General features: G+C 51.3%; 4 protein-coding genes across 16 annotated transcripts; 2 read left to right on the top strand and 2 right to left on the bottom strand.

Annotated features, from left to right (window-relative positions):
• On the bottom strand, positions 319-19758 carry AIF1 (allograft inflammatory factor 1). Of its 3 annotated transcripts, XM_013977627.2 has the most exons (7): positions 19732-19758; positions 2586-2784; positions 1988-2049; positions 1814-1880; positions 1441-1482; positions 1072-1234; positions 320-526 (listed from the first exon to the last, which is right to left on the bottom strand). In XM_013977627.2, the coding sequence occupies exons 5-7, from the start codon at positions 1472-1474 to the stop codon at positions 442-444; spliced, it is 282 nt and encodes a 93-aa protein (XP_013833081.1). In that variant the 5' UTR covers positions 1475-1482; positions 1814-1880; positions 1988-2049; positions 2586-2784; positions 19732-19758; the 3' UTR covers positions 320-441.
• Positions 14522-18177, top strand: NCR3 (natural cytotoxicity triggering receptor 3). 8 transcript variants are annotated; one of them, XM_013977630.2, is made up of 5 exons: positions 14522-15527; positions 15629-15716; positions 17253-17403; positions 17528-17589; positions 17764-18177. In XM_013977630.2, the coding sequence occupies exons 2-5, from the start codon at positions 15674-15676 to the stop codon at positions 17877-17879; spliced, it is 372 nt and encodes a 123-aa protein (XP_013833084.1). In that variant the 5' UTR covers positions 14522-15527; positions 15629-15673; the 3' UTR covers positions 17880-18177. The 8 variants fall into 8 exon arrangements, 2 of the variants coding, with proteins under 2 accessions (XP_013833084.1, XP_020954112.1); XM_021098453.1 differs by having other exon boundaries at positions 14522-15716; positions 17809-18000; XR_002345615.1 differs by lacking the exon at positions 15629-15716 and having other exon boundaries at positions 17253-17589; positions 17865-18000.
• On the bottom strand, positions 18523-26019 carry LST1 (leukocyte specific transcript 1). Of its 2 annotated transcripts, none has more exons than XM_005665795.3 (6): positions 25617-26019; positions 24988-25257; positions 20576-20696; positions 20075-20173; positions 19732-19754; positions 18523-18744 (listed from the first exon to the last, which is right to left on the bottom strand). In XM_005665795.3, the coding sequence occupies exons 2-6, from the start codon at positions 25183-25185 to the stop codon at positions 18604-18606; spliced, it is 582 nt and encodes a 193-aa protein (XP_005665852.1). In that variant the 5' UTR covers positions 25186-25257; positions 25617-26019; the 3' UTR covers positions 18523-18603. The 2 variants fall into 2 exon arrangements, with proteins under 2 accessions (XP_005665852.1, XP_020954111.1); XM_021098452.1 differs by having other exon boundaries at positions 24988-25223; positions 25726-26019.
• Positions 24474-26668, top strand: LTB (lymphotoxin beta). Of its 3 annotated transcripts, XM_005665780.3 has the most exons (5): positions 24484-24933; positions 25334-25385; positions 25552-25623; positions 26028-26334; positions 26443-26668. In XM_005665780.3, exons 1-5 carry the CDS (start codon positions 24772-24774, stop codon positions 26480-26482), a joined length of 633 nt encoding a protein of 210 aa, XP_005665837.1. In that variant the 5' UTR covers positions 24484-24771; the 3' UTR covers positions 26483-26668.

Here is a 27772-nt window from a genome sequence, read left to right as displayed (position 1 = left end):
GTTTCTTAAGGTTACAGTGCTTATAGTTATAGCGAATGCTCTTTCAAGGTAATCCTTGCTTTTCATCATGGGCTTGGGTGATGTAATTTTTTGTCTGGATACGTCTTTTCATCCCACTTAAATTCCTTGGGGTCAAGTCTATCTCGCATATCTGGAATGAGCCTTTGGTGTACAAAACCATCTGCTGTAGTAGACATACTAAAAACTTGTTGATGGATTGCTCATAGGGGCAAATCTTGCCACCCTTCCCTCGGAGATGCTTCTCTCCTTCTCAGATCCAGGGGGGGGAAACAGCCTCCCAAACAGTGACCAAGCTGAGTTGATACGACGGAAGATGATTTATTTAAATTAGATTGGCTCTGGCTCACAAGTTGGCCTTCTTTTTCCATGTTGGGGTCATTAGAAGCCCCTTCAATTCCACCACAACTCCCCCACCACAAATCAGGGCAACTCAGAGATAGCCTTCTTGGCCGGAGGACCCGTTGGCTTTTCCTGTTCTCTCGCTTTCTCTTCGTACATCAGGATCCTGGTAGAGATGGGAAGAGACGCGGGGATCAGGGGAGAGCTCTCTCAAGAAAACAAGTCTTAGGTCACTGCGAAAGTCCAGAAAAGGATGAGGGCTGTGAAGGGGGAGGAGAAGGAGGAAGGGCAGGAGGGGGGCTGTGGGGACCGGAACCATGGATGGGATAGGACCCGGGAAGTGTCTCTCAAAAGACAGTAGAGGAGTTCCTGTTGTGGCGCAGCAGAAACAAATCTGACTAGTAACCGTGAGCAGTTGCAGGTTCAATCCCTGGCCTCACTCAGTGAGTTAAGGATCTGGCGTTGCTGTGGGCTGTGGTGTAGGTTGGAGATGCGGCTCGGATCCCGTATTGCTATGGCTGTGGCGTCCGCCGGCAGCTGTGGCTCTGAATCGACCCCAGCCTGGGAGCTTCCATGTGCCGTGGATTCGGCCCTAAAAAAAAAAAAAAGGCAGAAGAAATATGTGCTATAGTGGGTAGAAGGTGAGTCTGGCGGTGGAGGTAGGGGGAGAGAAAACAGGTCAGTATGGGGGGCATGGAAATGGACCCTCACATTTTTAGGATGGCAGATCTCTTGCCCAACATCATCTTGAGAAAGTCAGAGTAGCTGAAAGTCTCCCCAGAGCCACTGGATACCTCCTTGATTAATTTCTTTAGCTCCAGGTGGGTCTTGGGGACCCCAAGCTTCTCCAGCATTCGTTTCAGGGACATAATATCTGGAGGCAGAGGATGGGGTGAGAGAAGGGGGAGCCTGTCCCTCTGTCCCCTCCACCTCCTCACTCCCATTCCCCCTCCTCTTACCCCAGCCCTTCCCCCCTCCCCCTAGGGCACGGGGGGGGGGGGGGGGGGGGAATGGAGTGCTGTGGGAAAGCCCTCCCCCTCCCTCTTTCTGCACACCCCGCCCCCATCACCCTTTTCTCACCAATATCACCATTTCCATTCAGGTCAAACTCCATGTATTTCTCTGGGTGAGGGGAGAAAGCCGAGAGAGGAAGCACTGGCCAGAGGGTCACAGGCTGGGGCAGGGTGCTGCTGACCTCGCCTAGGTGGGGTCCCCGCCCCCCAGGAAGAGGAAGTAGGGCGGGTAGAGGACATGGGAGCTGGGAAGTTGAGGGGCCCTGTTAAGGTGCAGAGAACTAGAGGTGCTGCTGAGAAGGGCAGGTCAGGGACAGAGTATAAGAAGGGCGGCAGTAGAGGCAGCCACCCCAAAGCAAACTTTGTTTCTGCAGTTCCCTCTCTCCTTCATGGGGAAATCCTTTCCTCCCCCTTCACCACCCCTAGAATTTTCCCCTCACGTTTGAAGGCTTCCAGTTTGGAGGACAGGTCCTCATCACTGCTATATTTGGGATCATCCAGGAATTGCTGTGAGGGGACAGCGAGAGCCCGGGTAGGCCCTCTAGGTCCAGCCACTACCCGCGCCCCACATTCCCCCCCCAAACCCAGGCCCTGCCCCTTAGTTCTTCCTTTACCTTATTGATTTCATTGAGTCTCTCTTCCTGCTGGGCCTTCAGCAGCCCGAAGGCTTTTCCTCCTGCAGGGGCGCAAAGGTTCATGTAACCGCCCCCCCACCCCTGGCCGCCACCCCCACTTCTCCTACTCACCCCCAAGCCCAGCCTGAGGCCATCCCTGTCCTGCCTTCCTGAGCCAGCTTCCTGGCCCCCCCAGCCCAGGACCGTCCATCTCCTTGCTCCCCTCCTAGGAGCCTGCCTTTGCCACCTTCCCTACCCTGTAAATCCAGGGTTTGGCTCATAGCTCAGCCGATGCTGGTGGAGATGCTGGAGGAGACAGACCAGGCTGCCACCTCTCTGTCTGCCGGCTCTCCTCTCCCAGCAGCTGCCTGGAGGCCTTCCTCCCAAACTTCCCCTTTCGCCCCATTCCCTCCTCCTCTAAGTCCCAGGCCTCACTTCCCCATCGGCTTCTGCTGACACTAGCACCCAGGAAGAAGAGGGACTGGAGGTAGAAAGGAAATGAGAACTAGCATTCTTCTTCATTCCTCTTAAGGGGATCCTTGTTTGTGAAAGAAATATTTTGATAAGACATCAGAGGTAAGGGGGAAGGTAGTCAGACCTCACGGGCGGTTCTTCTCAGGAACGAAGGGTCTTTGCTCAGGCCTGGAGGTTCACATGACTAAGACGTGGGTCTCACAAGTCTGGGCATGCAGGTTTGGACAGCGAGTCGGACTGAATTTCTCTGCGTGGATTGGAGGAGAAGCTGAAGAGCCGGAAGTCTCCTGCAGATCTGGGAGGGGGTGAGAGGGATGCAGGGTCTGGGAAGAGGAGAAACTTCACTTCCAGCCTTGCAGCTCCAGAGTCCCTTGGGAATACGGCGATGTCTAGCAAAGAAGTCTTCTTTTTTTGGCTTTTTGCCTTTTCTAGGTCCGCTCCCGCGGCATACAGAGGTTCCCAGGCTAGGAGTCTAATTGGAGCTGTAGCCACCAGTCTATGCCAGAGCCACAGCAACTTGAGATCCGAGCCGCATCTGTGACCCACACCACAGCTCACAGCAACGCTGGATCGTTAACCCTCTGAGCAAGGCCAGGGATCCAACCCGCGACTGCATGGTTCCTAGTCGGATTCATTAACCACTGTGCCACGACGGGAACTCCTAGCAAAGAAGTCTTTGTTGGGGCGTTCCGATTGTGGCTCAGCGGAAAGGAATCTGAATAGTATCCGAGAGGATGCAGGGTGGATCCCAGGCCTCCGGCAGTGGATTGGGGATCTGGTGTTGCTGAGAGCTGTGGTGTAGGTCACAGACACGGTTCAGAATTGCATTGCTGGGGCTGTGGTGTGTGGCCGGCAGCTGCAACTCCCATTCAACCCCTAGCCTGGGAATGTCCATATGCTACATGTGTGGCCCTAAAAAGCAAAACGGAACAAAACAAAACAAAACAAAACAAAAGAGAGTTCCGTCTGAGTCAGTAATTTCCCCCGGCTCCTTCTCTAATGGCAATATAATGGCAAGAGGATACCAGTGCCCGGCTGGGCTCAGGAAGAGGAAAGACTGAGATGAGACGCCAAAGGAAAAAAAAAAAAAGAAGTCTTGCTTTAGGATGTGCAATGTCATCCCCTCATCTTATCTTCTTTGAGATTTTCAGTAAAATCTACAGAGCTCTGGAATTCGAGAATTTAGGTAGATTCTTTGGAGGAATGTGGTGCTTCTCGAGAGACAGCATTGGTGGATACAAGAGCCAGGGGCAGACGCTGACATTAGGGGTGTTTGTTGGGGGGGGTGCTGGCCCCTGTGGGTTCCACAGAGTGGGGTGTAGCCTCTGATAAACACTCTCTACCCCTGCTGCTGCTCTTTCTGGCTAGTGGCTTCTAGGGGAGGCAAGGACAGAGCATTCCCCTCACTGAGACACGTTTGTCTAAATGCCCTGGCCCGAGTTTTGACTTCTCACGGCCCCTGCCCTTACCCATGGGGAGTGGGGAGATGCGGGAGGGGACTGTGACCTCTTGACTTCCCTTTATTGCAGCTGCCTCTCCCCCTGAAGAGAAAGGAGCCACCCTGCCCTCCTCCCCATGGCCTCGGTGCCTGGTGGGGAATTCATTTCTTATTCATACATTCATTTAAGAAATATTTATTGGAGTTCCCGTCGTGGCTCAGTGGAAACAAATCTGACTAGTAACCATGAGGACGCAGTTTTGATCCCTGGCCTCGCTTAGTGGGTTAAGGATCCAGAGTTGCCATGAGCTGTGGTGTAGGTCACAGACGTAGCTTGGATCTGGTGTTGCTGTGACTGTGGTGTAGGATGGCAGCTGCAGCTCCAATTTGACCCCTAGCCTGGGAACCTTCATATGCCACAGGTGCAGCCCTAAAAAGACAAAAAATAAAAAATAATAAAAAATAAAAATAGCTTAAAAAAAAGAAAGAAATATTTATTGAGTACTTAACTAGGTGCCCGCACGTTTATAAGTCCAGTGAACCAAATAAATGTAAACACTTGTCCTCAGGGACGGTCTAATTGGGAAATCGTTTATAAAAATAAACAAATATAGGAGTTCCTATTGTGGCTCAGTGGGTTAAGAACACAACATAGTGTCCATGAGGATGCGGGTTCCATCACCGTGGGTTAAAGATCTGGTGTTACCGTGAGCTGTGGTGTAGGTTGCAGACGCGGCTCAGATCCCAAGTTGCTGTGGCTGTGGTGCAGGCTGGCAGCTGCAGCTCCAATTCGACCCCTCTTCTGGGAACTTCCATATGCCTTGGGAGTGGCCCTTAAAAACAAAACAAAAAGCAAAACAAAAATGAAACTAAAAAGGAACAACAGCAGCAACAACAAAAAAAAACTCCTCTGGTACACACAGATGTGGGGAGAGTCTGTGAAGAACAGAGATTCAAGAAGATGCCTCCCACCCACACCCAGGTCCTGGCCCCCTGGACCACAGAGAGGGCTAGGTCTCTGACCACAGTCAGGGCTGAAGGGGAGGTGGGGCCTCTGGGCAGGGAGCTGCCAGGGAGCAAGGAATCCACTGAGAACCGGGAAATAATGGATATAGGGAACTCTCTGACAGGTAGGCTGCAAAATCTAGATCTGAGCAGAGACACGCAGAATCTCCTTAAAGCAGTAGTTCTTGCCCAATGGTCCTTGCCCCAGCATCATAAGGAAACATGTTAGAAATGCACATTGTCAAAAAAAAAAAGGAAAAAAAGAAAGGGAGTTTCTGTTGTGGCTTAGTGGAAACGAATCTGACTAGTAACCATGAGGACGCAGGTTCAATCCCTGGTCTTGCTCAGTGGGTTAAGGATCTAGCATTGCCATGAGCTGTGGTGTAGGTCGCAGATGTTGCTCAGATCTGGCGTTGCTGTGGCTGTGGCATAGGCAGGAGGCTACAGCTCTGATTTGGCTTGGGAACTTCCATATGTCATGGGTGCAGCCCTCAAAAAAAAAAAAAAAAAAAAAAAAAGGCACATTGTTGGGCTCCAGCCCAAAGCTACAAATCAGAAACTCTCTGGGTATGGCCCAGCAATAGCTTTTTAACAAATGCCTCAATGTTGAGAGCCGTAGGCCCTAAAGCAATAGGGTGACTCCTGAGCCTACAGGGCTTGCTGAACTCGCTGAAGGTGTCAACATGGCTTAAGTTGGGTCAGTAGGTCGTGGGGCTGGTGAGTCTTGGAGGCAGGAATAAGGAGTCACTGAGGCCAGAGGTGTTGGCGTCCAGTTGAGCAGTCAGGGAGAGAATGCTGAGCTGACTCAGGAAATGAATCACTAGAACCCTTATGGGACCGTGAGATTACAGCCCTTTATGGGACAGGCACCATGTCGCTAAGGGCCTATCGTTACGGTCCCCTGCTCTCCAGGGGAACTCCTGGTTAGAATTAGGCCCCTTGTGAGCCCACACAAAGAAAATACACTGGCCAGAAAGCTTGTCTGTGTGCAGGGGCCTGGATGTCTTCTGTTTGCCCCTGTTTTTCCTCTCCTCCCGCTCTGCTCTCTGCCCCAGGAGACTAGTCTGTAGGGACGACATCAAGGGCACCTCTGGCTTCTGGCTGGTTTTGTCTGATGGAGAGCCTGCCGGGAGAACAGTGGGAGGGAGGACGTGAAGTGAAGAGTATTCATTCCGTTGGCCACCTTCCCCCAAGGTCACCTCAGACCTTGCTGGCTGAAACCTCCATCTGCAGGCGATGCTTCTCTCTAGGTGACCAACACTACCTGACTGTGTCCTCTTCCAGGTTTCAGAAACCCAGGGAATAGGTTTCTGTGCATTTGGGAAAGAAAAAACTGTACATCCTCTCTCACCTCCAACGTTGCTCATGTTTCCTTGTCAAAGATCACTTCCCAGTTTAAAGTTCTTATCAAGCCAGCAACATCTTTTGCACCGATAGAACTTTTTTTTTATGGCCACACCTGGGGACATTTGGAAATTCCCAGGCCAGGGATGGAATCCAAGCTGCAGCTGTGACCTATGCCACAGCTGCCACAATACCAGATCCTTAACCCACTGCACCACTAAGGAACTCCCAACTGGCCTGTATTTTAAATCTCATCCTTAATGTGGTAATAAGTACATCCTAACATTTTATTAATATTTTGATAACTCAATGTAATTTTTTAACTTTGTCATTTTTTTTTTTGTCTTTTGTCTTTTTTAGGGCTGCACCCGCAGCATATGGAGGTTCCCAGGCTAGGGGTCTAATTGGAGCTGCAGCAACCGGCCTACACCACAGCCACAGCAATGCAGGATCCGAGCTGCATCTGCGACCTACACCACAGCTCACGGCAACTCCAGATCTTTGATCCACTGAGCGAGGCCAGGGATTGAACCTGCAACCTCATGGTTCCTAGTCGGATTCGTTAACCACTGAGCCACGACGGCAACTCCCATTTTTTGTTTTATGCTCTACCAGAATGCCAAAGAAATGAGTAGCACAAAATGAGTAAAAATCAGTGCCTTCATCTCTCCTCCCCTCATCCCTTTGGGCTCCAGGGTCACAATAACCCTTGTGGTTCCCCTAGACTCCACTCACACCTTGGTAAATAAAGTATCTCCTCAAATTAAAGAAATTTGAGGAGGCAGTTTATTGTTGGGACTCTGAATGACGCAGTGTGTGTGTGTGTGTGTGTGTGTGTGTGTGTGTGTGTTTAGAGAAGAGCATTCAGTAGAGAGATGTTTAGATAGATGTGGTATGTGGGTAGAGAGGTAGGGAAGAAAGAGTAATATTGATAAAGATGATGAGATCAAGGAGTTCCCGTCGTGGTTCAGTGGTTAACAAATCTGACTAGGAACCATGAGGTTGCGGGTTGGATTCCTGGCCTCGCTCAGTGGGTCAAGGATCTGGTGTTGTCGTGAGCTGTGGTGTAGGTCGCAGATGTGGCTTGGATCCTGAGTTGCTGTGGCTGTGGCGTAGGCCAGTGGCTACAGCTCTGATTCAACCCCTAGCCTGGGAACTTCCATCTGCCGTGGGAGTGGCCCAAGAAATGGCAAAAAGACAAAAAAAAAAAAAAAAAAAAAAAGACGATGAGACCCAAAAAAGAGGTGTGGAGAGAATATAAAAGATATGAGAGGAGATAGGTGAGGGAAAGAGAGATGGGGAAGCTGAAGACAGGCTGTCTAGCACCTGGAAGGCCCTTGGTAGAAGTGTTGTTGAAGAGGAGTTCCTGTCGTGGCTCAGTGGTTAAGGAATCCGACTAGGAACCATGAGGTTCTGGGTTCGATCCCTGGCCTCGCTCAGGGGGTTAAGGATCCGGCATTGCTGTGAGCTGTGGTGTAGGTTGCAGACGTGCTCTGATTAGACCCCTAGCCTGGGAACCTCCATACGCCATCGTTACGGCCCTAGAAAAAGAAAAAAAAAAAAGTGTTGTTGAATAGATGGGTGAGCCTCAATGCTCAGAGAGGGAGGCGTAGAATGCATATTCAAAAGAAACCCACTGTCCATCAGAGAAGCAATTGTCATAGTTTTGTCCTGAGATGATGGGGGCCTTAACTAGCATGAACGGATAGGACTTGGAGATGATCGCATGAAGGGATCAGGTGAGAAGGCGGCATAGGATAAACCCCAGGTTTTTGCTTTGAGTGACCGAGTGGACTGTGTCTCCATTCACTGAGGTGGGGAATACAGAAAGGCTGACCTGGTTCCGGTGGACACTGATGATTTTGAAATGCCTGTGGAACATTCTGGAAGAAATGTCTTGAGGGCAATTAGATATTCTGGACTCGGACCTCAGAAAGAGGCATGAGGTGAAGGTGCAGATTGAGATGGAGATACAGACTGGGGACTCGACGGAGTACAGCATTTGTAAAGACTGCGACTACAACAGGATTGTCTGGGAAAGCCCGTGGTAGATGCTCAGAGTTAGTTGAATGAAAGTGAGAAGAGCCCTCCAAGAGGAGATGGGGTGGAAGCTTGTGTGGAGGCTACAGGAGTTGGGAGGGACTCAAGTCTGACTGCTTTTATATCCCTGTGAAAGAGGAGGTAAGATTCCAGAGGGGAACAGCTTCCCTGGAGACAAGATCCAAGGTATAGATCACATAGAGTCAAGGTTATTGTTACCATGGACAAGGTGAAACAGCTGTGAAACAGCTGTGAAAATTTCTGTACGGAAAAGTAATTTGCAAGTTGGGTACAAGAATATCCATAGGAGGAGTTGCTGCTATGGTTCAGCAGGATTGTTGGCATCTTGGGAGTGTTCGATCCCTGGCCCAGCACAGTGGGTTAAGGATCCGTTGTGGCTAGACCTGTGGCTTAGGTCATAACCTCTGCTCAGATCTGACCTCTGGCCCAGCAATTCCATATGCCTCAGGGTGGCCAAAAAAAAAAGAATACCCATAGAGGATGCATTCATAATATCAAAAGAAAAAACCAAGCTACTGATGCATGATACATAGAACAAGACTGATAAATCTCGGAGTTCCTGTCGTGGCGCAGTGGTTAGCAAATCTGACTAGGAACCATGAGGTTGCGGGTTTGATCCCTGGCCTTGCTCAGTGGGTTAAGGATCTGGCATTGCCGTGAGCTGTGGTGTAGGTTGCAAAAGCAGCTCGGGTCCCGCATTGCTGTGGCTCTGGTGTAGGCCGGTTGCTGCAGCTCCGATTCGACCCCTAGCCTGGGAACCTCCATATGCCACAGGAAGCAGCCTAAGAAATGGCAAAAAGACCAAAAAAAAAAAGACTGATAAATGTCATAGAAATTATGCAGAATGAAAGAAGCTAGACACGAGAGTGTACATGACAGGAGTCCATGAGGACGAGGGTTCTATCCCCGCCCTGATCAGTGGGTTAAGGATCCAACGTTGCCATGAGCTGTAGTGTAGGTCACAGACAAGTCTCAGATCCCGTGTGGCTGTGGCTGTGGTGTAGGCTGGCAGCTGTAGCTCTGATTTGACTCCTAGCCTGGGAACTTCTGTGATTCCATTTGTATGAAGTTCAAGAACAGATTAAACTAATCTATAGGGTTTAAGTCAGTGGTTGCTTCTGGGAGGAGAGAGATTGACCAAAAAGAAGCATAGGAGAATTTCCTAAGGTGATGGAAATGATCTGTATCTCAACTGCAGTGCCGTTTTCGTGGGTGTATATATTCAATAGTGGTCATCACACTGTACACTTAAGATCTGTGCATTTTCCTGTATGTAATCATATTAACATATCCACGGGTATTAAATCTTCCAGAGAGCTGGCAGAGGTTGAAATAGAGAGGAAGCTGGAGAGCTGGATGCCTGCGCTTGGTGAATGTGAGAGAATTAGACAATGACAGCAAGAACGAGAGACCAAATGTGGGGGGCTGGACCTCAGGGGTGGAGTTGCGGGCAGAGGTTTCAAGTATAGCCTGGGAGTTCCCATCGTGGCGCAGTGGTTAACGAATCCGACTAGGAACCGTGAGGTTTCGGGTTCGATCCCTGCCCTTGCTCAGTGGGTTAAGGATCTGGCGTTGCCGTGAGCTGTGGTGTAGGTTGCAGACGCGGCTCGGATCTCGCATTGCTGTGGCTCTGGCGTAGGCTGGCAGCTACAGCTCCGATTCGACCCCTAGCCTGGGAACCTCCATATGCCGTGGGAGCAGCCCAAGAAATGGCAAAAAGACAAAAAAAATTAAAAAAAAATAAAGTATAGCCTGGGAACCAGTAATTAGTTGAAAAATATTTATAAGGACTCGGCAGGAGGAGAAGAGGAGGAAATGCCAGGTGAGATGGGCTCACTTGTGCTGGGAATCCAGCATCTTTTCTGTTTTTCACTTCTTTTCATGTTCTAAGCTCTAAGTTGGGAGTTTATTGGCCCTAACAACGTTCCAGGCAGCCCACAGCTGGCAGACATTAAAGAAATTAGACTGGAGATGACTGTACCTCCACTTCACAACTTTCCTACTTGTCTTTCTTCTTGAGAACCTGGTAAAAGTTTCTTTTGAAAAATTCCATCCTTGGAGTTCCTGTTGTGGCGCAGTGGAAACGAATCCAACTAGGAACCATGAGGTTGCGGGTTCGATCCCTGGCCTTGCTCAGTGGGTTAAGGATCTGGCGTTGCCGTGAGCTGTGCTGTATGTAGGTCGCAGATGTGGCTCGGATCTGGAGTTGCTGTGGCTGTGGTGTAGGCTGGTGGCTACACCTCAGATTGGACCCCTAGTCTGGGAACCTCCATAAGCCAAGTGTGCAGCCCTCAAAAAAAAAAAAAAAGAAAGAAAGAAAGAAAAATTCCATCCTTAAAATTTTCTGCACAGCAGAGGAAACCCTAAAAAACCCCAAAAGACAGCCCACAGAATGGGAGAAAATATTTGCAAATGAAGCAACTGACAAGGGATTAATCTCCAAAATTTATAAGCACCTCCTATAGCTCAATAACAAAAAACAAACCATCGCATCAAAAATGAGCAGAAGATCGAAACAGACAATTATCCAAAGACGTACGGATGGCCAAAAAACACATGAAAAGATGTTCAGCATCACTCATTATTAGAGAAATGCAAATCAAAACCACTGTGAGGTACCACCTTATACCAGCCAGAATGGCCATCATCAAAAAGACTATAAACAATAAGTGCTGGAGAGGGTGTGGAGAAAAGGGAACCCTATTACACTGTTGCTGGGAATGTAAATGGGTACAACCACTGTGGAAAACAGTATGGAGATTCCTCAGAAAACTAGAAATAGAATTATCATTTGACCCAGCAATCCCACTCCTGGGCATCTATCCAGAGAAAACCATGACTCTAAAAGATACATGTTCTCCAATGTTCATTGCAGCACTATATACAATAGCCAAGACATAGAAACAACAAAAATACCCATTGACAGAGGAGCAGATAAAGAAGATGTGGTACATATACACATTGGAATATTACTTGGCGATTAAAAGGAAAGAAAAAATGGCATTTGCAGCAACATGGATGGACCTAGAAATTATCATGCTAAAAAAATAAAAAAGGAGTTCCCATTGTGGCTCAGTGGTTAAGGAATCCGACTAGGAACCATGAGGTTCTGGGTTAGATCCCTGGCATTGCTCAGTGGATTAAGGATCTGGCGTTGCTGTGAGCTGTGATGTAGCTCACAGACGCAGCTCGGATCCTGAGTTGCTGTGGCTCTGGTGTAGGCCAGCGGCTACAGCTCCGATTAGACCCCTAGCCTGGGAACCTCCACATGCTACAGGTGAGGCCCTAGAAAAGACAAAAAAAAAAAAAAAAAAAAAAAAGAGGAAAAGAAAAAAAAAAGAAAGAAAGAAAAGACATTATCATGTTAGGTGAAGTTAGGAGACAGTGAGATACAAACGTCATATGTTATCACTTACATGTGGAATCTTTTTTTTTTTTTTTTTTTTTTTGTCTATTTAGGGCTGCACCTGGGCATATGGAGGTTCCCAGGCGAGGGGTCTAATCTGAGCTGTAGCCGCAGGCCTATACCAGAGCCACAGCAACGCCAGATCCAAGCCATGTCTGCAATCTACACCACAGCTCACAGCAACACCTGATCCTTGACCCACTGAGTGAGGCCAGGGATTGAACCTGCATCCTTATGGATACCACTCAGGTTCGTTAACCACGAGCCACAACAGGAATTCCTACATGTGGAATCTTAAAAAAAGGACACAATGAACTTCTTTGCATAACAGATACTGACTCACAGACTTTGAAAAACTTATGGTTTCTAAAAGAGACAGGTTGGGGGTGGGGGGGTGGGGATGGAAATGCTATAAAATTGGGCTGTGATGATAGTTGTACATGTATAAATGCTATAAAATTCATTGAATTAAAAAAAAGAAAAATTCCATCTTCGAGTCTGCTGAGCTGATTAACACAACTGTTCGCATTCCACAAGTTAAAGTTCCTTAGAGGGTTTCAGTGTCATTGAAAAGGATCCTTGAGGAGTTCCCGTCGTGGCGCAGTGGTTAACGAATCCGACTAGGAACCATGAGGTTGCGGGTTCGATCCCTGCCCTTGCTCAGTGGGTTAACGATCCGGCGTTGCCGTGAGCTGTGGTGTAGGTTGCAGACGCGGCTCGGATCCCGCGTTGCTGTGGCTCTGGCGTAGGCCGGTGGCTACAGCTCCGATTCCACCCCTAGCCTGGGAACCTCCATATGCCGCGGGAGCGGCCCAAGAAATAGCAACAACAACAACAACAAAGACAAAAGACAAAAAAAAAAAAAAAAAAAAAAAAAAAAAAAAAAAGGATCCTTGAATCCACACCAGAATTTATTCTAGATGGACTTAAAAAAAATGCAATAACTGAAGTTCCTGATGTGTCTCAGTGGTAATGAACCCAACTAGTATCCATGAGGATGCAGGTTTGACCCCTGGCCCCACATATTAGATTAAGAATCTGGCTTGCCGTGAGTTGTGGTGTAGGTCGCAGACATGGCTCAGATCCCTTGTTGCTGTGGTGTAGGCTGACAGTTACAGCTCCAATTCAGCCAGTAGCCTGGGAACTTCCATATGCTGTGGTTGTGGCCCTAAAAATTCTAAGTAAATAAATAAATAAATAAATAAATAAATAAATAAATGCAATCACTGTCTTAATTTTTTTGGCCATGCCCTTGGCATGCAGGAGTTTCCAGGCCAGGGATCAAACCCACACCCCAGTAGCGACCCAGGCCACAGCGGTGACAACACTGGATCTTTAACCCACTGAGCTACCAGGGAACTCCAAGTACTTTCTTTAGAATCCACAATATTTTTTGATATTGGAAATCTTAGGTAGAGAAAGAGGTGGAGAGAGCAAGATACCTTTGAGTTCCAGCCCAGCTATACCACTGGTCAAACAGGACTGGGAGACTCTAGGGACAGACATACACTAAGCCTCCACCACAGTGTGGTCTGAAAATTGACAGATGCTACTCCCATCTTACAGATGTGTAAGCAGTAGAGCCATGATTCCAATTTATGATGACTTGACTTCTAAGCCGCATTACTCTGGAACTTGGAGCAGTGCTATGTGATTGAGTATGCCCTGTGAAATATGGAGTTTTGTCCCCAAGCCAGTTGCCCATTCCAGCTCCTCACACCCACTCTACTGGTACTGACCTTCCCTCCCCAAACTACGGGGTTCTCATGGTTGAGCAGAAGAGACAATTTTCTTCACATTGACTCTTTGGACAGGGCAGATGCTGGAATTAAGGCCTGGTTGAGAAAAGCCATCTATTGGTGCCTCAGTTCTCCCCGTGCTCTGTGACCGCCAGGGGGCAGCCCTTGCCTTGCCATGGCACCTCAGTTCCACACCCTCTGGTTAGATGGTCTGGAAGATGCAGCCACTCCACTGATGGAGAATGGCTGTGAGTCCTGCCCCGACTGTGTGGTACCCATGCCTGTCTAGGTGGTTTATAGAGGTTCAACAATTTGTTCGAGATTATGTAACTAGTCGGGGTTCCCGCTGTGGCGCAGCAGAAACGAATCCAACTAGAATCCATGAGCATGTGGGTTCGACCCCTGGCCTTGCTCAATGGGTTAAGAATCTGGTGTTGTCAAGTTCCCGTCGTGGCCCAGTGATTAACAAATCCGACTAGGAACCACGAGGTTTCGGGTTCTATCCCTGGCCTCGCTCATTGGGTTAAGGATCTGGCGTTGCCATGAGCTGTGGTGTAGGTCGCAGATGCGGCTTGGATCTGGAGTCGCTGTGGCTGTGGTGTAGGCCAGCGGCTACAGCTCCGACTAGACCCTTAGCCTGGGAACCTCCATATGCTGTGGGTGTGGCCCTAGAAAAGACTAAAAGAAAAAAGAAAAAAAAAAAGAATTTGGTGTTGTCATGAGCTGTGGTGTAAGCCTGAAGCTGTAGTTCTGATTCGACCCCTGGCCTGGGAACTTCCGTATGTCTGGGTGTTGCCCTGAAAAGATAAAAAGATTGTGTAACTATTTTGTAGGGGGCTGGCGTGAGAAAACAAACTGACTCCAAATCAGCATTCTTTTGTTTTAGTTTTTTTAAGGCCACACCCACGGCATGTGGAGGTTCCCAGGCTAAGGGTCTAGTCGGAGCTGTAGCCGCTGGCCTACACCACAGCCACAGCGACTCCAGATCCAAGCCGCATCTGCGACCTACACCACAGCTCATGGCAATGCCAGATCCTTAGCATTCTTAATGATAAAAATTACTACTTTTCAAAAAAAAAAAAAAAAAAGAGCTCGTGATTACTGCAGTGGAAGATGGGAACTGCACAGTTTATGAATGTATTGTGACACGGAGCTAGGAATATGGACAGAAAGAAAGAGTGTGTATTCGTATAAAGGAGCCAGAGAGAAAAATGTGTGGTGAGGGCTGGGCAGGTTTCACCCAGCATATTACAGTCATTTGTCTTTCTTAGGTGCTGTGTTATCTAATGCAGGTGTGTAATACACAAGAGTGTATGGCACACTCCCTATATGACTTTGGAGTTACTTGCAACGCAATGTGTCTTTCATTTGTGTCTGTAAAAATGCATTTCGTGTAATGTGGGCATTTTGTAATTTCTCAACAAATGTTAGCTAAATAATGAATAAAAAATAAAAAAGAGTGAATTTATCAGTGGGTGATAAATCTGTGCAGAACACGCTTGTTACACAGACCTCTGAGCGAGGTGTATTCCTTTGACAGCGTTCTGAATCTGAAGGAAGCCAAACTTCTCCATCCGCTGCACTCACTCCGCCAATCCACCCAAGTCCTCACGGTCTAAGTGAAACAGGGTGATTGCTATGCAAATGCAGCTTCCACAAAGTCCCTAGCAACACCCAGGCCGCCAACACCAATCAGCTGACTTCTGCTAATCCTCCCATTTATAGAATTTCTAGAGCAGCCGTGGGAAAGGGAATGGATGGGGTGGACCTGGGTGCTACTGAGCCCAGAGAAGGGGAAGTAGGTTAGCTCAGGGCACAGAAAAGTTCTTGGAGGCTTATTCTTGGTAAAAGGTTGGTCTTGAACCTCAGAAGATGGGGGAACCACATCCTGGTCTCGCCCGTCCACCCACCCTAACGTCACCAGCCATCTAAGCCCCACCCTCCCCCTCAAACGCTTAGGCAACCTGCCCACATGCTGCCCCCACCTCCTAGCGACCCAGATATCGCCGTCAGCAGCATCCTCTTTCATCAGGGAGCCAGGATGTCCAAGGTCCTAGGGACTTGAGGTCCTTGGTAAGTGATGTGTGAGTTGTGTGTGTCATAGGAATGTCCCTACCCCCATCCAGTGACCAAAGGCCTGGTCACCAGCGGTGGGTCATTCTTTTTCCACTCAGCCCTCACTGCTCAGGTCCCCCTCATCAACAGGAACACCCTTCACCATGGCCCGGATGCTGTTGCTCATCTTGATCAGGGTCCATTCAGGTGACAGGATTTGTTTCCAGGACCCTAAGGGGTTGGGGCTGGGAGGAGGGAGGATGAGGGAGGCTGGACACAGATGTCCCAGGGGAGCAGATGTGGTGGAGGCTGAACAGTGAGCCCCAAGGGATGTGGTGAGGAAAGGAGAGTGGGAGCAGCGGGTCCCTCTGTAAAGCCGATACCCCAAGGACTCCCCTAGTTCACAGTTCCCTCCATGTCACCCCTGAGAGAGTTGCTGCCCAGCTTCCATCCCACAACTAGTGAAAAGAGCTTGAAAGAAGGGGTCAAATTTTTTAAGGGGTAAGTTTTAATTCAATGAATTTAATAAGCCTATTAAACAAGGCTTACTATCTAAGATCTAGATACAATTAGGAATTTGGGAGACCTAATTAGATCTAAGTGGAGTTTCTTAATGAAACTGATTTTAATTATCAAACATATTAATTAACTAAATTAAGTGTGGACCCTGGACCTGCAGTGTCAGCATCAGCTGGGACCTGGGACAAATTCTTGGGCCTACTCCAGACCCACTCAAGAAAAAATTCTAGGATAGGGCCAGGGAATCTGTTTTAGTATTTCTTTTTCCTTTTCTGCATTTTTCTTTTCCTTTCCTTTCTTTTCTTTCTTTCTCTCTCTCTTTTTTTTTTTTTTTTTTTTGGCTTTTTTGGCTTTTTTGGCTTTTTAGGGCTTCACCCTCAGCATACAGAAGTTCCCGGGCCAGGGGTCAAATCAGAGCCAGCCTATGCCGCAGTCACAGCAATATGGGATCCGAGATGCATCTGCGACCTACACCACAGCTCACGGCAACACCAGATCCTTAACCCACTGAGCGAGGCCAGGGATCAAACCCATATCCTCATGGATACTTATTGGGTACATTAGCGCTGAGCCACAACAGGAAGTCCCATGGGAATCTGTTTTAACAAAACACTCCTGGTGATCCCATGTACCCTCAAGTTTGAGAATCATTGAAATAGAAGAATTAACCAGAGAATTTAAACAAGGATTTTAAGAATTGGCTTAATTCATCAGTTTGGATGAAGGATCCATACTGGGGTCTCAAATAGGGATTTCAACCAGTTACAGCCATGCCTTCCCCTAGAGATGTAATTAGTTAACGCTCTTCAACAACAAAAGCAACAGAAAGTAGCAAGGGTGGTATCCTACAGAATGCTCTTAGTACTAAAATAATATCTGGAATAACATAATTAATGATATTCATTAACTAGGCAGCCACATTCATTCATGAGCTTCAACTTCGTTGTCATGGGTTAAATTTCCGCAAAAAGATACTAGCGGAGAATGATGGGACCAAGGATGAGGGTGAGAGCTGGTAGGAGAAAGAATTTGACAACCTATTTAATAAGCAATCTTAGGAAAGTAGATTGGTAAAGAGGAAAGGGTTTAATGAGACATTTAAAATGCTTGTCCCTCTGGGCCTCTGTGGGTGGGGGGACAGCTGGAATGTTCTGCAAGCTCTCTTGCCTTTTCTCTTTTGAGTGACTGGGGAGGCATTTCTCTGGGACTTCTCTCTGCCCCCAGGATCCTGTGCTCTCTGGGTGTCCCAGCCTCCTGAGATCTGTACTCAGGAGGGCACCCCTGCCTTCCTGCCTGTTCCTTCAACGCCAGCCAGAGGAGATTGGCCATTGGCTCTGTCACATGGTACTGGGACAAATTGGCCCCAGGGAAGGAGGTGAGGAATGGGACCCCAGAGTTCAGGGGCCACCTGGCCCCTCTTCCCACTTCCTCTGGGACCTCCAGGCTGAGCTGCACATCTGAAACACCTGAGGCCGTGACGCCGGTGTCTATGTGTGCAGGGTGGTGGTGCTGGGCCAGGGTGTCAGAACAGGGAATGGGACTCCGCTGGTGGTGGAGAGAGGTAAGGTGCCAGGGAACTGTGCTTTCTTGGCTGGAGGCCCTACTCTCTCCGGAAGTTGAGAGTCCTTCCCTGAGGCCCCCTGCCCTCCCTGAGGCCCCCTGCCCGCCCTGAGCCTGTGCAGCATCTTCCCAGGGCCCCCTTTCCTAAGCCCTTCCTCACCCCGCCACCACGCAGGACCTGCTCAGCTGGCAACACCCACCATCTTCCTCCTTCGGGCAGGATTCTATGCCTTTGGCTTCCTCTCTGTGGCCATAGGTAGCACCATCTATTACCAGGGCAAATGTGAGTAGTGGAGCCGAGACAGGGGCTGCGGAGATGGAAGGGGCTGTGAGAGGGCTGAGACGAAGCTCAAGAAGAGGAGGTTCTGCAGCACTAGGCGACCCCTGTGGCCTCGCCACCAGGCCACCGTCACATGGGAACACACTGCCGCTCTGCGGATGGCCTCTGATGAGTGATTCTAGACCCCAGTGACCCCGACGTTTCTCAAAAGACCTCAATAAATTCCTCTCTGCCCGACCACTCTCTGCCTCACCTTCTCCTGAGTCTTGTATATTTCCTGCTCCATCTCCAGAGACCCCGATGTGCCTCTTTCTGGGTTCTCCCGACTCTTGCGCTCCCTCTACCACCTCTGGCCTGGAAAGGTCCAGGGAGGGAGCTTCCCAGCACCTACGCCCACCCACCACCTCCCTCTCCCATGCCCGGGAGGCTAAGGCCAAGTGGAGTATCATTTGTGATTGATCCTAGTGGCCAACGACCTGCAGACCAATGTCCTTCTTTCTGGCCCTCAGAGGAGCTTGAGCCTCTAAACACCCATCTTCACCCAATGACTCCCTACTTGACCCCAGAAATGGGCGCCAGGGTCAGTGGCTCAGGTTTTGGTGGTGGCCAAAACCTAAGCTGGGGCTTGAGATGGACGGAGCAGCCTGAGACACAGAAGGTGGTAATAGTCTTTACTGGGGGGACCATAGGGCAGCCCTGACTACCCGCTCGGGTTAGGGGAGGTGGCTGGGGGGCTCAGGTGGGCTTGTCCTTGGCAATGCAGGCGTAGTCCGTACTGAGATCCTCCTTGTCTCCTTCCCTTCCTTGGGGAGGGTGCTCCCGTACTGGCAGCCTCAGCAGGGTTGCATAGTAGGGCTCCTGTTCCGAGAGCTGGGCCTGGGGCCGGGACAGAGGATGCTGGCGGGAGGTCCCCAGGACCCTCCCTCCCCTCCCCCTCCCCTCCGAGTTCTTGCCACCCCACCCCCACTTTCTTACCTCCTTGTCTCTATCTGTGCTCGGTCTGGGCTCTCTCTCCATTTCTCTCTCCTTCTCTCTTTTCCTTTTATCTTTGTGTCTCTCTCTCTCACTTTCTCTCTATTGTTCTTTTTTTTTTTCTTTTTTTTTGTCTTTTGTCTTTTTAGGGCCATACCCACAGCATAGGGAGGTTCCCAGGCTAGGGGTCTAACTGGAGCTACGGCTGCCAGCCCACGCCAGGACCACAGCATCGCCAGATCCTTGCCATGTCTGTGACCTACACCACAGCTCACAGCAACACTGGATCCTTAACCCACTGAGCGAGGCTAGGGATTGAACGCACAACCTCATGGTTCCTAGTCAGAGTCATTTCCACTGCGCCACAATGGGAACGCCTCTCCCTATTATTCTTAATCTCCTTCTCTTACTTGTTTTTTAGGGCTGCACCCATGGCACAGGGAAGTTCCCAGGCTAGTGATCGAACGGCCTGAGCCACAGCAACATGGGATCCGAGCTACGTTTGCAACCTACACTGCAGCTCACAGCAATGCTGGATCTTTAACCCACTGGATCCTTAACCCATGAGCAGGGCTAGGGATTGAACACGCATCCTTATGAATACTAGTCACATTCTTAACCTGCTGAGCCACACAACAGGAACTCCCTCTCTTACTTTTCCTCTTGTTCCCCCCAAGGGTCTCTCATTCTCTGATTTTCTCTCTGTCTCTGTCCCCCTCATTTCTTGCCCTCTCTCTGTCATATTTCCTCCTTCCACCTCTACACCATTTCTTTCCTCTCGTCTCATCCTATTTCCCTCTTGTGTCTCCTTCTTCCCTTGTTCCCCCACCGCAGCCTTCAGCTCCCTCTTGTTGTCCCATCACCCACTTCCCTGAAATCCCCCAGACTCACCCAACTCCTCTCCAGCCTCCTCACTGCAAAGAAGAGAAGCAACTCAGCTCAGGCCTCCGTTGTGCCATCTCCCAGCCCTCCTCGCTCACTCTCCCCACCCCCAGCAGGCGTTTCCTCACTGGCTGACTGCCCTGTGGTCCCCACGGCCAAAGCCAAGGGCTCTCTCTTTGGACTCTGCCCCCAGCCCTCTCCCGCTGGACTTCAGCCAGCCCCCTTCTGCACACGGGACAGGTGTGTCAGGATTGAAGGGGACTCCAGGAGGGCGATGGGAAGGGGGTGGGGGGGCAGCAGGAGGTGGGTGGGGAGTGGCTGAGGGGGGGATGAGGAAGAGGGAAGGGCTCACCTTTCCCCTGGAGCTGACACAGGCAGACGGACAGAACGACCACAACCAGGAGCAGGAGCCCCCCCAGCCCTGAGCCCCCATAGAGGAAAAGCCATATCCCTGTAGGGAAAAGCGGTAGGTGTTAGAAGGCCCATGGCTCTCCTCAGCTTACCCATCCTCCTGGTTGGCCATGGATCTCAGCTTCTCTCTCTGGCAGTTTTACAGACAGAAAAACATTCTCTCGGAGATTCTTCACCCCACACTGTGTAACCTCACCTCCTGCCACAGGTGGCCTGCCTTCATCGGTTACCTCACTCATACCCGAGACCACTCGCCCCTCACCAGCTTCCCACTGCCACCTGTGCCGTGTCTGGGCTTTGCCATGAAGTCCCCTGTCCCCCGAACTGGCTGGTCCGAGAGGCCCTGGCCCCCTACCCACCCTACCCATGAACCACACACGCCGCTTTTCACCCACTGTTCCCTGTGCCACCACCACCCACCCTGCGCCAAGTGTTACCTTACCCTCTGTCTCGTGAAGTGTCATTAGGCCGAGAACTGAAGCCTGGCCTGCAGGTTGGGAAACGTAGCCCTGCTCTTCCAGGAGAAATGACCTGGGGTGAATCACGTGGCCCAAGTTCCTCATCTGTAAAGCCAGGGCCTCTGTTATAATTGTTTCCCAGGCTGAGGAGCCTTACTTAGGCTTCAACCCTGAACTAGCCCCCCCCCCTTTTTTTTTTGGTCTTTTTAGGGCCACAACCACTGCACATGTAAGTTCCCAGGCTAGAGATTGAATCCGAGCCACAGCTGCCGGCCTACACCACAGCCACAGCAACAGAGGATCCGAGCCACCTCTGTGACCTACACCACAGTAACGACAATGCCAGATCCTTAACCCACTGAATGGGGCCCGGGCTCGAACCTGCATCCTCATGGATACTAGTCGGATTCATTACTGCTGAGCCCTGATGGGAACTCCGTGGTTGGTTTGGCTTGGTTTGGCTTGGTTTTGTAGGAACGTTCTATTTATCATTGCCAATCCCCATGACAGTGTAGGGTATGATGGTCCCTGTTTCCCTGGGGAAGAACCCAAGACTAGAGCTGAATTCCGCCAAGGACATCCTGCCCTGAAGTGGCAGAGCTGGAGTCCAAGGGCAGCTCCTGCCAGCTCCAGAGCCCAGCCCCTTTCCTCCATCCTAGGCGACCAGCTGGTTGTAGGGGCCTCTCCCACCCTGGAGAGTCCTAGGTGCTGGTGAGGGGCTGAGGGAGGGGGCAGGGGCGGGAAGGTGGTGTCCAGTGCCCCCTGGCAGCTGGGGCCGCTCGCTCAGCCCAGAGCAGCTAGGGCTGGTGTGGAGAGCTGCCTCCCTTGGGCAGATGCTGCTGGGGCTAAAGTGGGGCATGGGGGAGTGTCTGGGGCCCATAACTTCCCCTCAGGCACTTCCTGCCCCAAAACCACTGGTTCCTGTTTGAGGGCAGAGAGGGGGCTGCCGACTTTACCCAGAGCTATAGATACACTGACCAGGGTGTGGAAACTGAGACCATCCCGGGGTCAAGAGGAGTGCTGGGGAGGGCAGGGGTTGGCAGGTGGGGAGCAGAAGTGCAGGTGGAGAGGAGGGCCTGAGGAGGCCGTGAGGGGCCTGGGGGCAGAAGTGGATTGTTTCCAATTTCTTTCTTTTTTCTTTCTTTCTTTTTAGGGCCACATCTGCGGCATACGGAAGTTCCCAGGCTAGGGGTCGAATCAGAGCGGCAGCTGCCGGCCTATGTCACAGCCACAGCGAATGCGGGATCCAAGTCACATCTGTTACCTACACTGCAGCTCGAGGCAATGCCAGATCCTTAACCCACAGACCCTGGCCAGGGATCAAACCTGCATCCTCATGGATACTAGTCAGGTTCTTAACCCACTGAGCTACAAGGGGAACTCCTATTTCCACTTTCTTTGGGGAGCAGAGACAGAGGTTGGACAGAGGATTCCTCCAGGGCCCAGCAGGGACCCTCAAAGCCAGGCTTGCCCTTTCCTCATCTTCTATTCATCTCACGCTGGGGTATGACTGCTCCCTCCCTGGGTTTCTCCCATGAGGGTCCCTGCTCTCTCCCAGACTATGGGATCGACAGACTCCAGGCCGGCCCGAGCTGCCCGGGTGAAGAGAAGCATTGCCACCTCAGACATTCCTGCCCCTCCTGTGGTTTAACTTCTCCCCCGGGCTGGGTGCCTCCCCAGCATTGTTAGGAAAGGAAGTTAGACTTTGAGGGTGAGGGTTACAACATCTTTCCTCTCAGACTCCTACGACTTGTAACTCAGCCTGTGAGCCCATCAGCTCCAGTGCTCCTGAAAACTGTCAGTGAACATATGCCTTCCAGCTGCCTTCCCCGATTTGCTTTTCCCAATTACACTACATCACTGAGAACTCACAATCCTGTTCCTGTGTGTGTGTGTGTGTGTGTGTGTGTGTGTGTGTGTGTGGACACACACCCCTGCTCCCACCGCAGACTGGGAGTTCTGGTGAATTTGGGTAACTCTCCTGGTGTTCTGGGGCTGTATCTAACAGGGTACTTGGCTGGTTGATAAAATAAACAGAGGAGTTCCCTGGTAGCACAACAGGTTAAGGACCTGGCATTGCCACTGCTGTGGCGTGGGTTTGATCCCTGGCCGAGGAACTCGCACATGTCGTGGGTGCGGCCAAAAACCAAAACCAAACCAACAAACAAAAACCAACCCAAGAGAGTCAGAGACAGCCAAACTAGATTTACGTGAGCACTGCTGATATATCTAGAAAAGAAAGTTGATAACGAGTTGGTGTTGGGAAAGGTGAATCCAGGTGGACTTCCTGCAGGGGGCAGTGTTCTGACATTGAGCACAGAAGGAAGTAAGGGCGGGGCCCTCTGGGCATAAACCTAGATGAAGGCCTCAGAGCCACACCATGATGGAGAGGGAGAAGGATGCTGGAGGATGGCAAACCTGGACCTGGAGGAGGATGAAGAATGGGGAGCTCATGTGGAAGCAAGGACTGAAGAGGAGATCGGGTGCCTGGGCCCATATGCATTTGCATTTCCTTCTCCAAATTCAGAAACTTTCTGCTACTTCCTCCCCTCCCCCCATCCACAGTGTTCCCTGTGTAGCACAGTAGGAGAATATTCAGTTTTTCAAAATGTTTTATTAAAACGTTCAAACATAGAAAAATATTGAAAAAGTTGTACAGTGAACCTATCCCTACCACCTAGATTCTACAATCAACATTTTTCTTTCTTTCTTCCTTTTTTTCTTTCTTTGGCCATACCCTCAGCAGGTGGAAGTTCCGAAGCCAGGGATCGAACCCACACCACAGCTGTGACCTGAGCCGCAGCAGTGACGACACTGGATCCTTAACCTGCTGAACCACCAGGGAATTCCATAATTAACATTTTTCTACATTTGCATATCACATATCTATCGATCCATCTAATTTTTTGACACCTTTCAAAGTAGCAAACATTAGTAGCTTTTACTGCTAAATCCTGTACCACGTTTATCATTCACTCAAGTTCAGTATTTGTTTCCCTAGTTCTTTTTTTGTGCAGGTGAGGAGGGCAAGATTTACATACCCTGAAACGGACAAATCTGAAGTCAGTACTCAGTTTTTAAACTGTCTTGTGGTTAAGGGTATGGAGCCAGATTGCCCGGGTTCAAATTCTGACTCTACCACTACTGTGTGAACTTCCACCTGTTCCTTAACGTCTCTGTGCTTCGATTTCCTCTCAGAGTTTTTGTCAGGATTAAAAGTATTACATATACAATATATATAAATTTCTTCTTCTTCTTCCTCTTCTTATTACCCCAACACACAAAGATATTGTCAAGAAGGGGAGATGATCTGGCCCCCCTTCTAACTTATTGACCTGGCTCTTCCTCCCTTCAACTCCTACTGCACTGCCTGCTATACCATTCCTTTGGGCCTTACTGCTTGCTTTGCTTACTCATTCATTCATTTGTCCTTCCTTCACTTAACACTTAGTCAGCATCAACTAAATGGATGATGGGTCTGTGTAGCCGGCGGAGCTCTTTGGGGGTGGCTGCCTCATCGCTGTCCTGTATCCACTCTGTGTGGCAAGGGGGGTGATGCTCCATTTCCACTGTCCTCAGGTCAGTGGTGGGGCTGAGGCTCCCTTCAGCTGCCATCACCATGGACTGGCTTAACTCTGCCTTTCTCAGCTGACTCCGGGGGCTTGGAGGAAGGAAGGGGATGCCAGGAGGGGGTCAGTCTAGTGTGGGAATAGGTTCTTCTTACAGACCTAGACAGCCATCCCTGAAGAGTCCAGGTCTTGTCCTCCTCTTCCAGACCTTGGCCTCAGGCGTGTGGATGCAGCACGCCCTCCAGCGTGGGGTGCAGAAGAATGCAGACCACACAGGCCATCTGGAGTTCTGTGTTCTTTCTGCAGGTGCCTGATTTTCTGCAAACTACCTTCCCTGCCTGGGCCTCAGTTTCCCTCTCCGCTGAGTCAGAAGATCTCTAAGGCCCTCTCCAGTTCTACCCTGAAAGCTTGTCTTTGCGCCCCAACTCCCTCCCCAGTTCAGAGAACCCAGGCATCCAGATGCCCCACCCTAGCTCTGGGTAAACAGGAAGCTGGGTGAGGGGAGCAGGGGTGCTCGGAAAGTCCCAGCCAGGTGTGTGGGTCTATGGGGAGGGGATGGCGCCACCCCCTGGGTATGAAAGCCCCCCTGTCCTGGCCCTGGCTCAGTCTCAATGGGGGCACCGGGGCTGGAGGGCCGGGGTAGGAGGCCCCAGGGGAAGGGATGCCTCCTGCTGGCCGTGGCAGGGGCCACTTCCCTGGTGACCCTCCTGCTGGCCGTGCCTATCACGGTCCTGGCTGTGCTGGCCTTGGTGCCCCAGGAGCAGGGAGAACTGGTGAGTGGTTACACCAAAGCCTCCAAGGGCTGCATGCTGCTGATGCTCACTCACCTCTGCCTGCGCCTCTGGCCTCTTCCTGTGCAGCCGGTTTGGCGGTCTTGTCTGGCTCTTCGCTGGTCCTCTTTCCACGTTCCTGTGATGCTGTTGTGTCTTGATGCCACCAAGCCCCTTCCTGGTTGTCTGTCTGTCTTCTCTCCTCTTCCCAAGACATACTGGAGCTCTGTCTCTCTGCTCCAGTAGATGCCTCATTGCTCTCTATTCCAGGGAGGTGTTTGTTGAGGCTGTCACTGGTGGGGGAAAGCCCGAGTCTGGGGTTTGGATCTACGTTGGGAATGGGAAGAGTGGGGTTGGCATCAGCTAAGACTGAACTCTGGACACTGCGACCCTACCCACTCAGGTAACAGGGACCGCTGACCCAGGCACCCAGGCGGAGGCCCAGCAGCGATTGGGTAAGAGCCGACCATCTCCCTCTCTGGGATTCCCAGCTCCCATCCATCTGCATCCCCAGACACCCTCTCCCTCCAGGAATCCAGGGGCCCCACCCTTGGGCCCTGGCGCCCTGTCCGCTGGGGGGGCCGCCCCGCCCCCAGTTGTGCACGCTTCACCCCCTTCCAGAGTCCAAGGAGACGCCAGAGGAGGAGGCAGAAACAGATCTCAGCCCCAGGCTCCCAGCTGCCCACCTCATTGGTAAGGATCTCATAGACCTGACCAAGAGTGCCAGTTCTGCTCGCCCACAGTTAGGGTCCCTTTGCTCTGTTACTTCAGCACGCGGTTGCCCACTTGCCTTACCGCCGGTATAGTGCCCACCCTTCCGCGGAGCCAGCATTCAAGCTTCCCCCGGAGGAGGCAAAACCCGGCCTGGATCTCTGTACCACTGCGCTCCGCACCGCGCACCCCGGCGCCTTCAGTCCCAACTCATGCCCATTGCAGAGGGTGCGCCATCACCCCGCTCCTGCTGCGGGGCCGGGCTCCTACGGGGGGGTTAAAAGCCCCTTCCTCCCCCTCCTGCCCGCCCTCCCAGAAGCCCCCGGGCCTGGATCCCGCCTCTGAGGATCGGATTCCCGAGAGCCAGCAGGCCTGTTTCTCCGCAGGCGCTTGGATCACGGGTCAGGGGCTAGGCTGGGAGGCGAAGAAAGAAGAGGCGTTTCTGAGGAGCGGGACGCAGTTCTCTGGCGCGGAGGGCCTGGCCCTCCCGCAGGACGGCCTCTACTACCTCTACTGTCACGTCGGCTACCGGGGCCGGGCACCTCCTCCCGGCGGGGACCCCCTGGACCGCTCGGTCACGCTGCTCAGCCGGCTGTACCGGGCGGGAGGCGCCTACGGACCGGGGACTCCCGAGCTGCTGCTGGAGGGCGCGGAGACTGTGACTCCGGTCTTGGACCCCAGTCGGAGGCACGAGTACGGGCCCCTCTGGTACACGAGCGTGGGGTTCGGTGGCCTGGTGCAGCTCCGGAGGGGCGAGAGGGTGTACGTTAATATCAGTCACCCCGATATGGTGGATTACAGGAGAGGAAAGACCTTCTTCGGGGCGGTGATGGTGGGCTGAGGACTGTCTGCGGCCCGAGAGGACCACTGCATGGTGGGATTGTGTCGATGAATCAGCCCAGACACGGGGTCCCAGACACCAGGCCAGACACCATGGCCGTGGGGAAAATGCAGGAGATCGTGTGGAAACTGATTTTGAGCCTGATGAAAATAAAGAATGTAAAAGCTTTAATGCTGCCCATACAGATGCTGAGATGTTAATGTGTCTTCATTCGCAGTGGGTACACGAGTGTCTGTTTTTCCGGTTGCTTGAAACAATTCATAATAACACTTGGTATGGCGTCTGTTGCCTACGATGGGGATCAGCGGGTCCAGCCCATCCCTGTGGCTGAATTGGCTGCCTGGCCATGTGCCAGCATTAGTCTCTTTGGCGGGTAGAAGGAAAGGGATCTTAAACCCTGAAGCATCTGTAAACATCCCGATTCTCAAGGCCACACAGTCCCCTCAGACTCAACACTGCACTCATTTCTCTTGGATCCCACCCAGCAGTGATAGGGTCATTACAGGGGCAGGCAAGCACCACACAGAAAGGCCCAGCCGGCAGAGCTCATCCGAATAGGGTTGATGAGGAAGCACTGAGGGGCCAGCCTTCTCCCTGCCAGCTGCCTGAAGCCTGTTAGCCCTCCACAATCGACTCTCCTCCCCCAAGGGAAGAGTCACAGTTTAGGGGGTATGAAGGGAGGAGGCTGAAGCAGAGAGTTGGGGAGTGGTGATGGAGAGAGATGGGGTGGGGACAGAGTCTGAGGACACCAGGGAGAATCTGGGGAGGAGGAGGAGGAAAAACTGATGCCACCTGACCCCATCCAGGGCGAGGTGGAAGGTTCTCACCCCTTGTTCACACTTCAGGCCCCTTTTCCATATGCAGGCAAGTTGCGGGGGCTCCAGCGTAATAGCAGCCCCCTGGTTCCATGACCGACTTTCTGCCCACCACTGGGGGAGGCAGAGAGGGACCTAGGGCTCTATCTAGGTTACCCCAGTGGGTCACCCAACCCCTGCGGCACACCGCACGGTTTTCCCCTGCTGGCAACCCTGGCCGGAAGGAAAGCACAACTTCAGAGCCCAGTGGGGACTCCCACTCTCTGAGTCTTCATTTCTGACTCCATATTTGTCTTTGACTCCGTGTCCAGAAGAACCTTCCTGGCAGAAAGGAATGCTTTTCTCTTTCTTTCCTTTCTTTTTTTTTTTTGTCTTTTTGCTATTTCTTGGGCCACTCCCGCGGCATAAGGAGGTTCCCAGGCTAGGGGTCCAATCGGAGCTGTAGCCACTGGCCGACGCCAGAGCCACAGCAACG

The sequence above is a fragment of the Sus scrofa genome, chromosome 7 (assembly GCF_000003025.6).
Source record: "Sus scrofa isolate TJ Tabasco breed Duroc chromosome 7, Sscrofa11.1, whole genome shotgun sequence".
In the NCBI taxonomy this organism is placed as follows: domain Eukaryota; kingdom Metazoa; phylum Chordata; class Mammalia; order Artiodactyla; family Suidae; genus Sus; species Sus scrofa.
The sequence above is the reverse complement of the archived record's forward strand: the minus strand, read 5'-3'. Positions and strand labels throughout refer to the sequence as shown.

What these genes read in the sequence shown, in the direction of transcription:
- NCR3 (XM_013977630.2), top strand. Translation starts at nt 15,674, where the DNA reads ATGGCCCGGATGCTGTTGCTCATCTTGATCAGGGTCCATTCAG. An exon ending in CTTGATCAGGGTCCATTCAG is followed by an intron (nt 15,717 to 17,252) that starts GTGACAGGATTT and finishes CTCTGCCCCCAG; the next exon opens with GATCCTGTGCTCTCTGGGTG. An exon ending in TCCGCTGGTGGTGGAGAGAG is followed by an intron (nt 17,590 to 17,763) that starts GTAAGGTGCCAG and finishes GCCACCACGCAG; the next exon opens with GACCTGCTCAGCTGGCAACA.
- LTB (XM_021098057.1), top strand. Translation starts at nt 24,772, where the DNA reads ATGGGGGCACCGGGGCTGGAGGGCCGGGGTAGGAGGCCCCAGGGGAAG. An exon ending in CCCAGGAGCAGGGAGAACTG is followed by an intron (nt 24,934 to 25,333) that starts GTGAGTGGTTAC and finishes CTACCCACTCAG; the next exon opens with GTAACAGGGACCGCTGACCC. An exon ending in CCCAGCTGCCCACCTCATTG is followed by an intron (nt 25,624 to 26,027) that starts GTAAGGATCTCA and finishes GTTTCTCCGCAG; the next exon opens with GCGCTTGGATCACGGGTCAG.
- LST1 (XM_005665795.3), bottom strand. Translation starts at nt 25,185, where the DNA reads ATGAGGCATCTACTGGAGCAGAGAGACAGAGCTCCAGTATGTCTTGGG. An exon ending in GACACTTCACGAGACAGAGG is followed by an intron (nt 20,174 to 20,575) that starts GTAAGGTAACAC and finishes TTTTCCCTACAG; the next exon opens with GGATATGGCTTTTCCTCTAT. An exon ending in GGAGGCTGGAGAGGAGTTGG is followed by an intron (nt 18,745 to 19,731) that starts GTGAGTCTGGGG and finishes TCCCGGCCCCAG; the next exon opens with GCCCAGCTCTCGGAACAGGA.
- AIF1 (XM_013977627.2), bottom strand. Translation starts at nt 1,474, where the DNA reads ATGGAGTTTGACCTGAATGGAAATGGTGATATTG. An exon ending in GAATGGAAATGGTGATATTG is followed by an intron (nt 1,235 to 1,440) that starts GTGAGAAAAGGG and finishes CTCTGCCTCCAG; the next exon opens with ATATTATGTCCCTGAAACGA. An exon ending in AGATCTGCCATCCTAAAAAT is followed by an intron (nt 527 to 1,071) that starts GTGAGGGTCCAT and finishes CATCTCTACCAG; the next exon opens with GATCCTGATGTACGAAGAGA.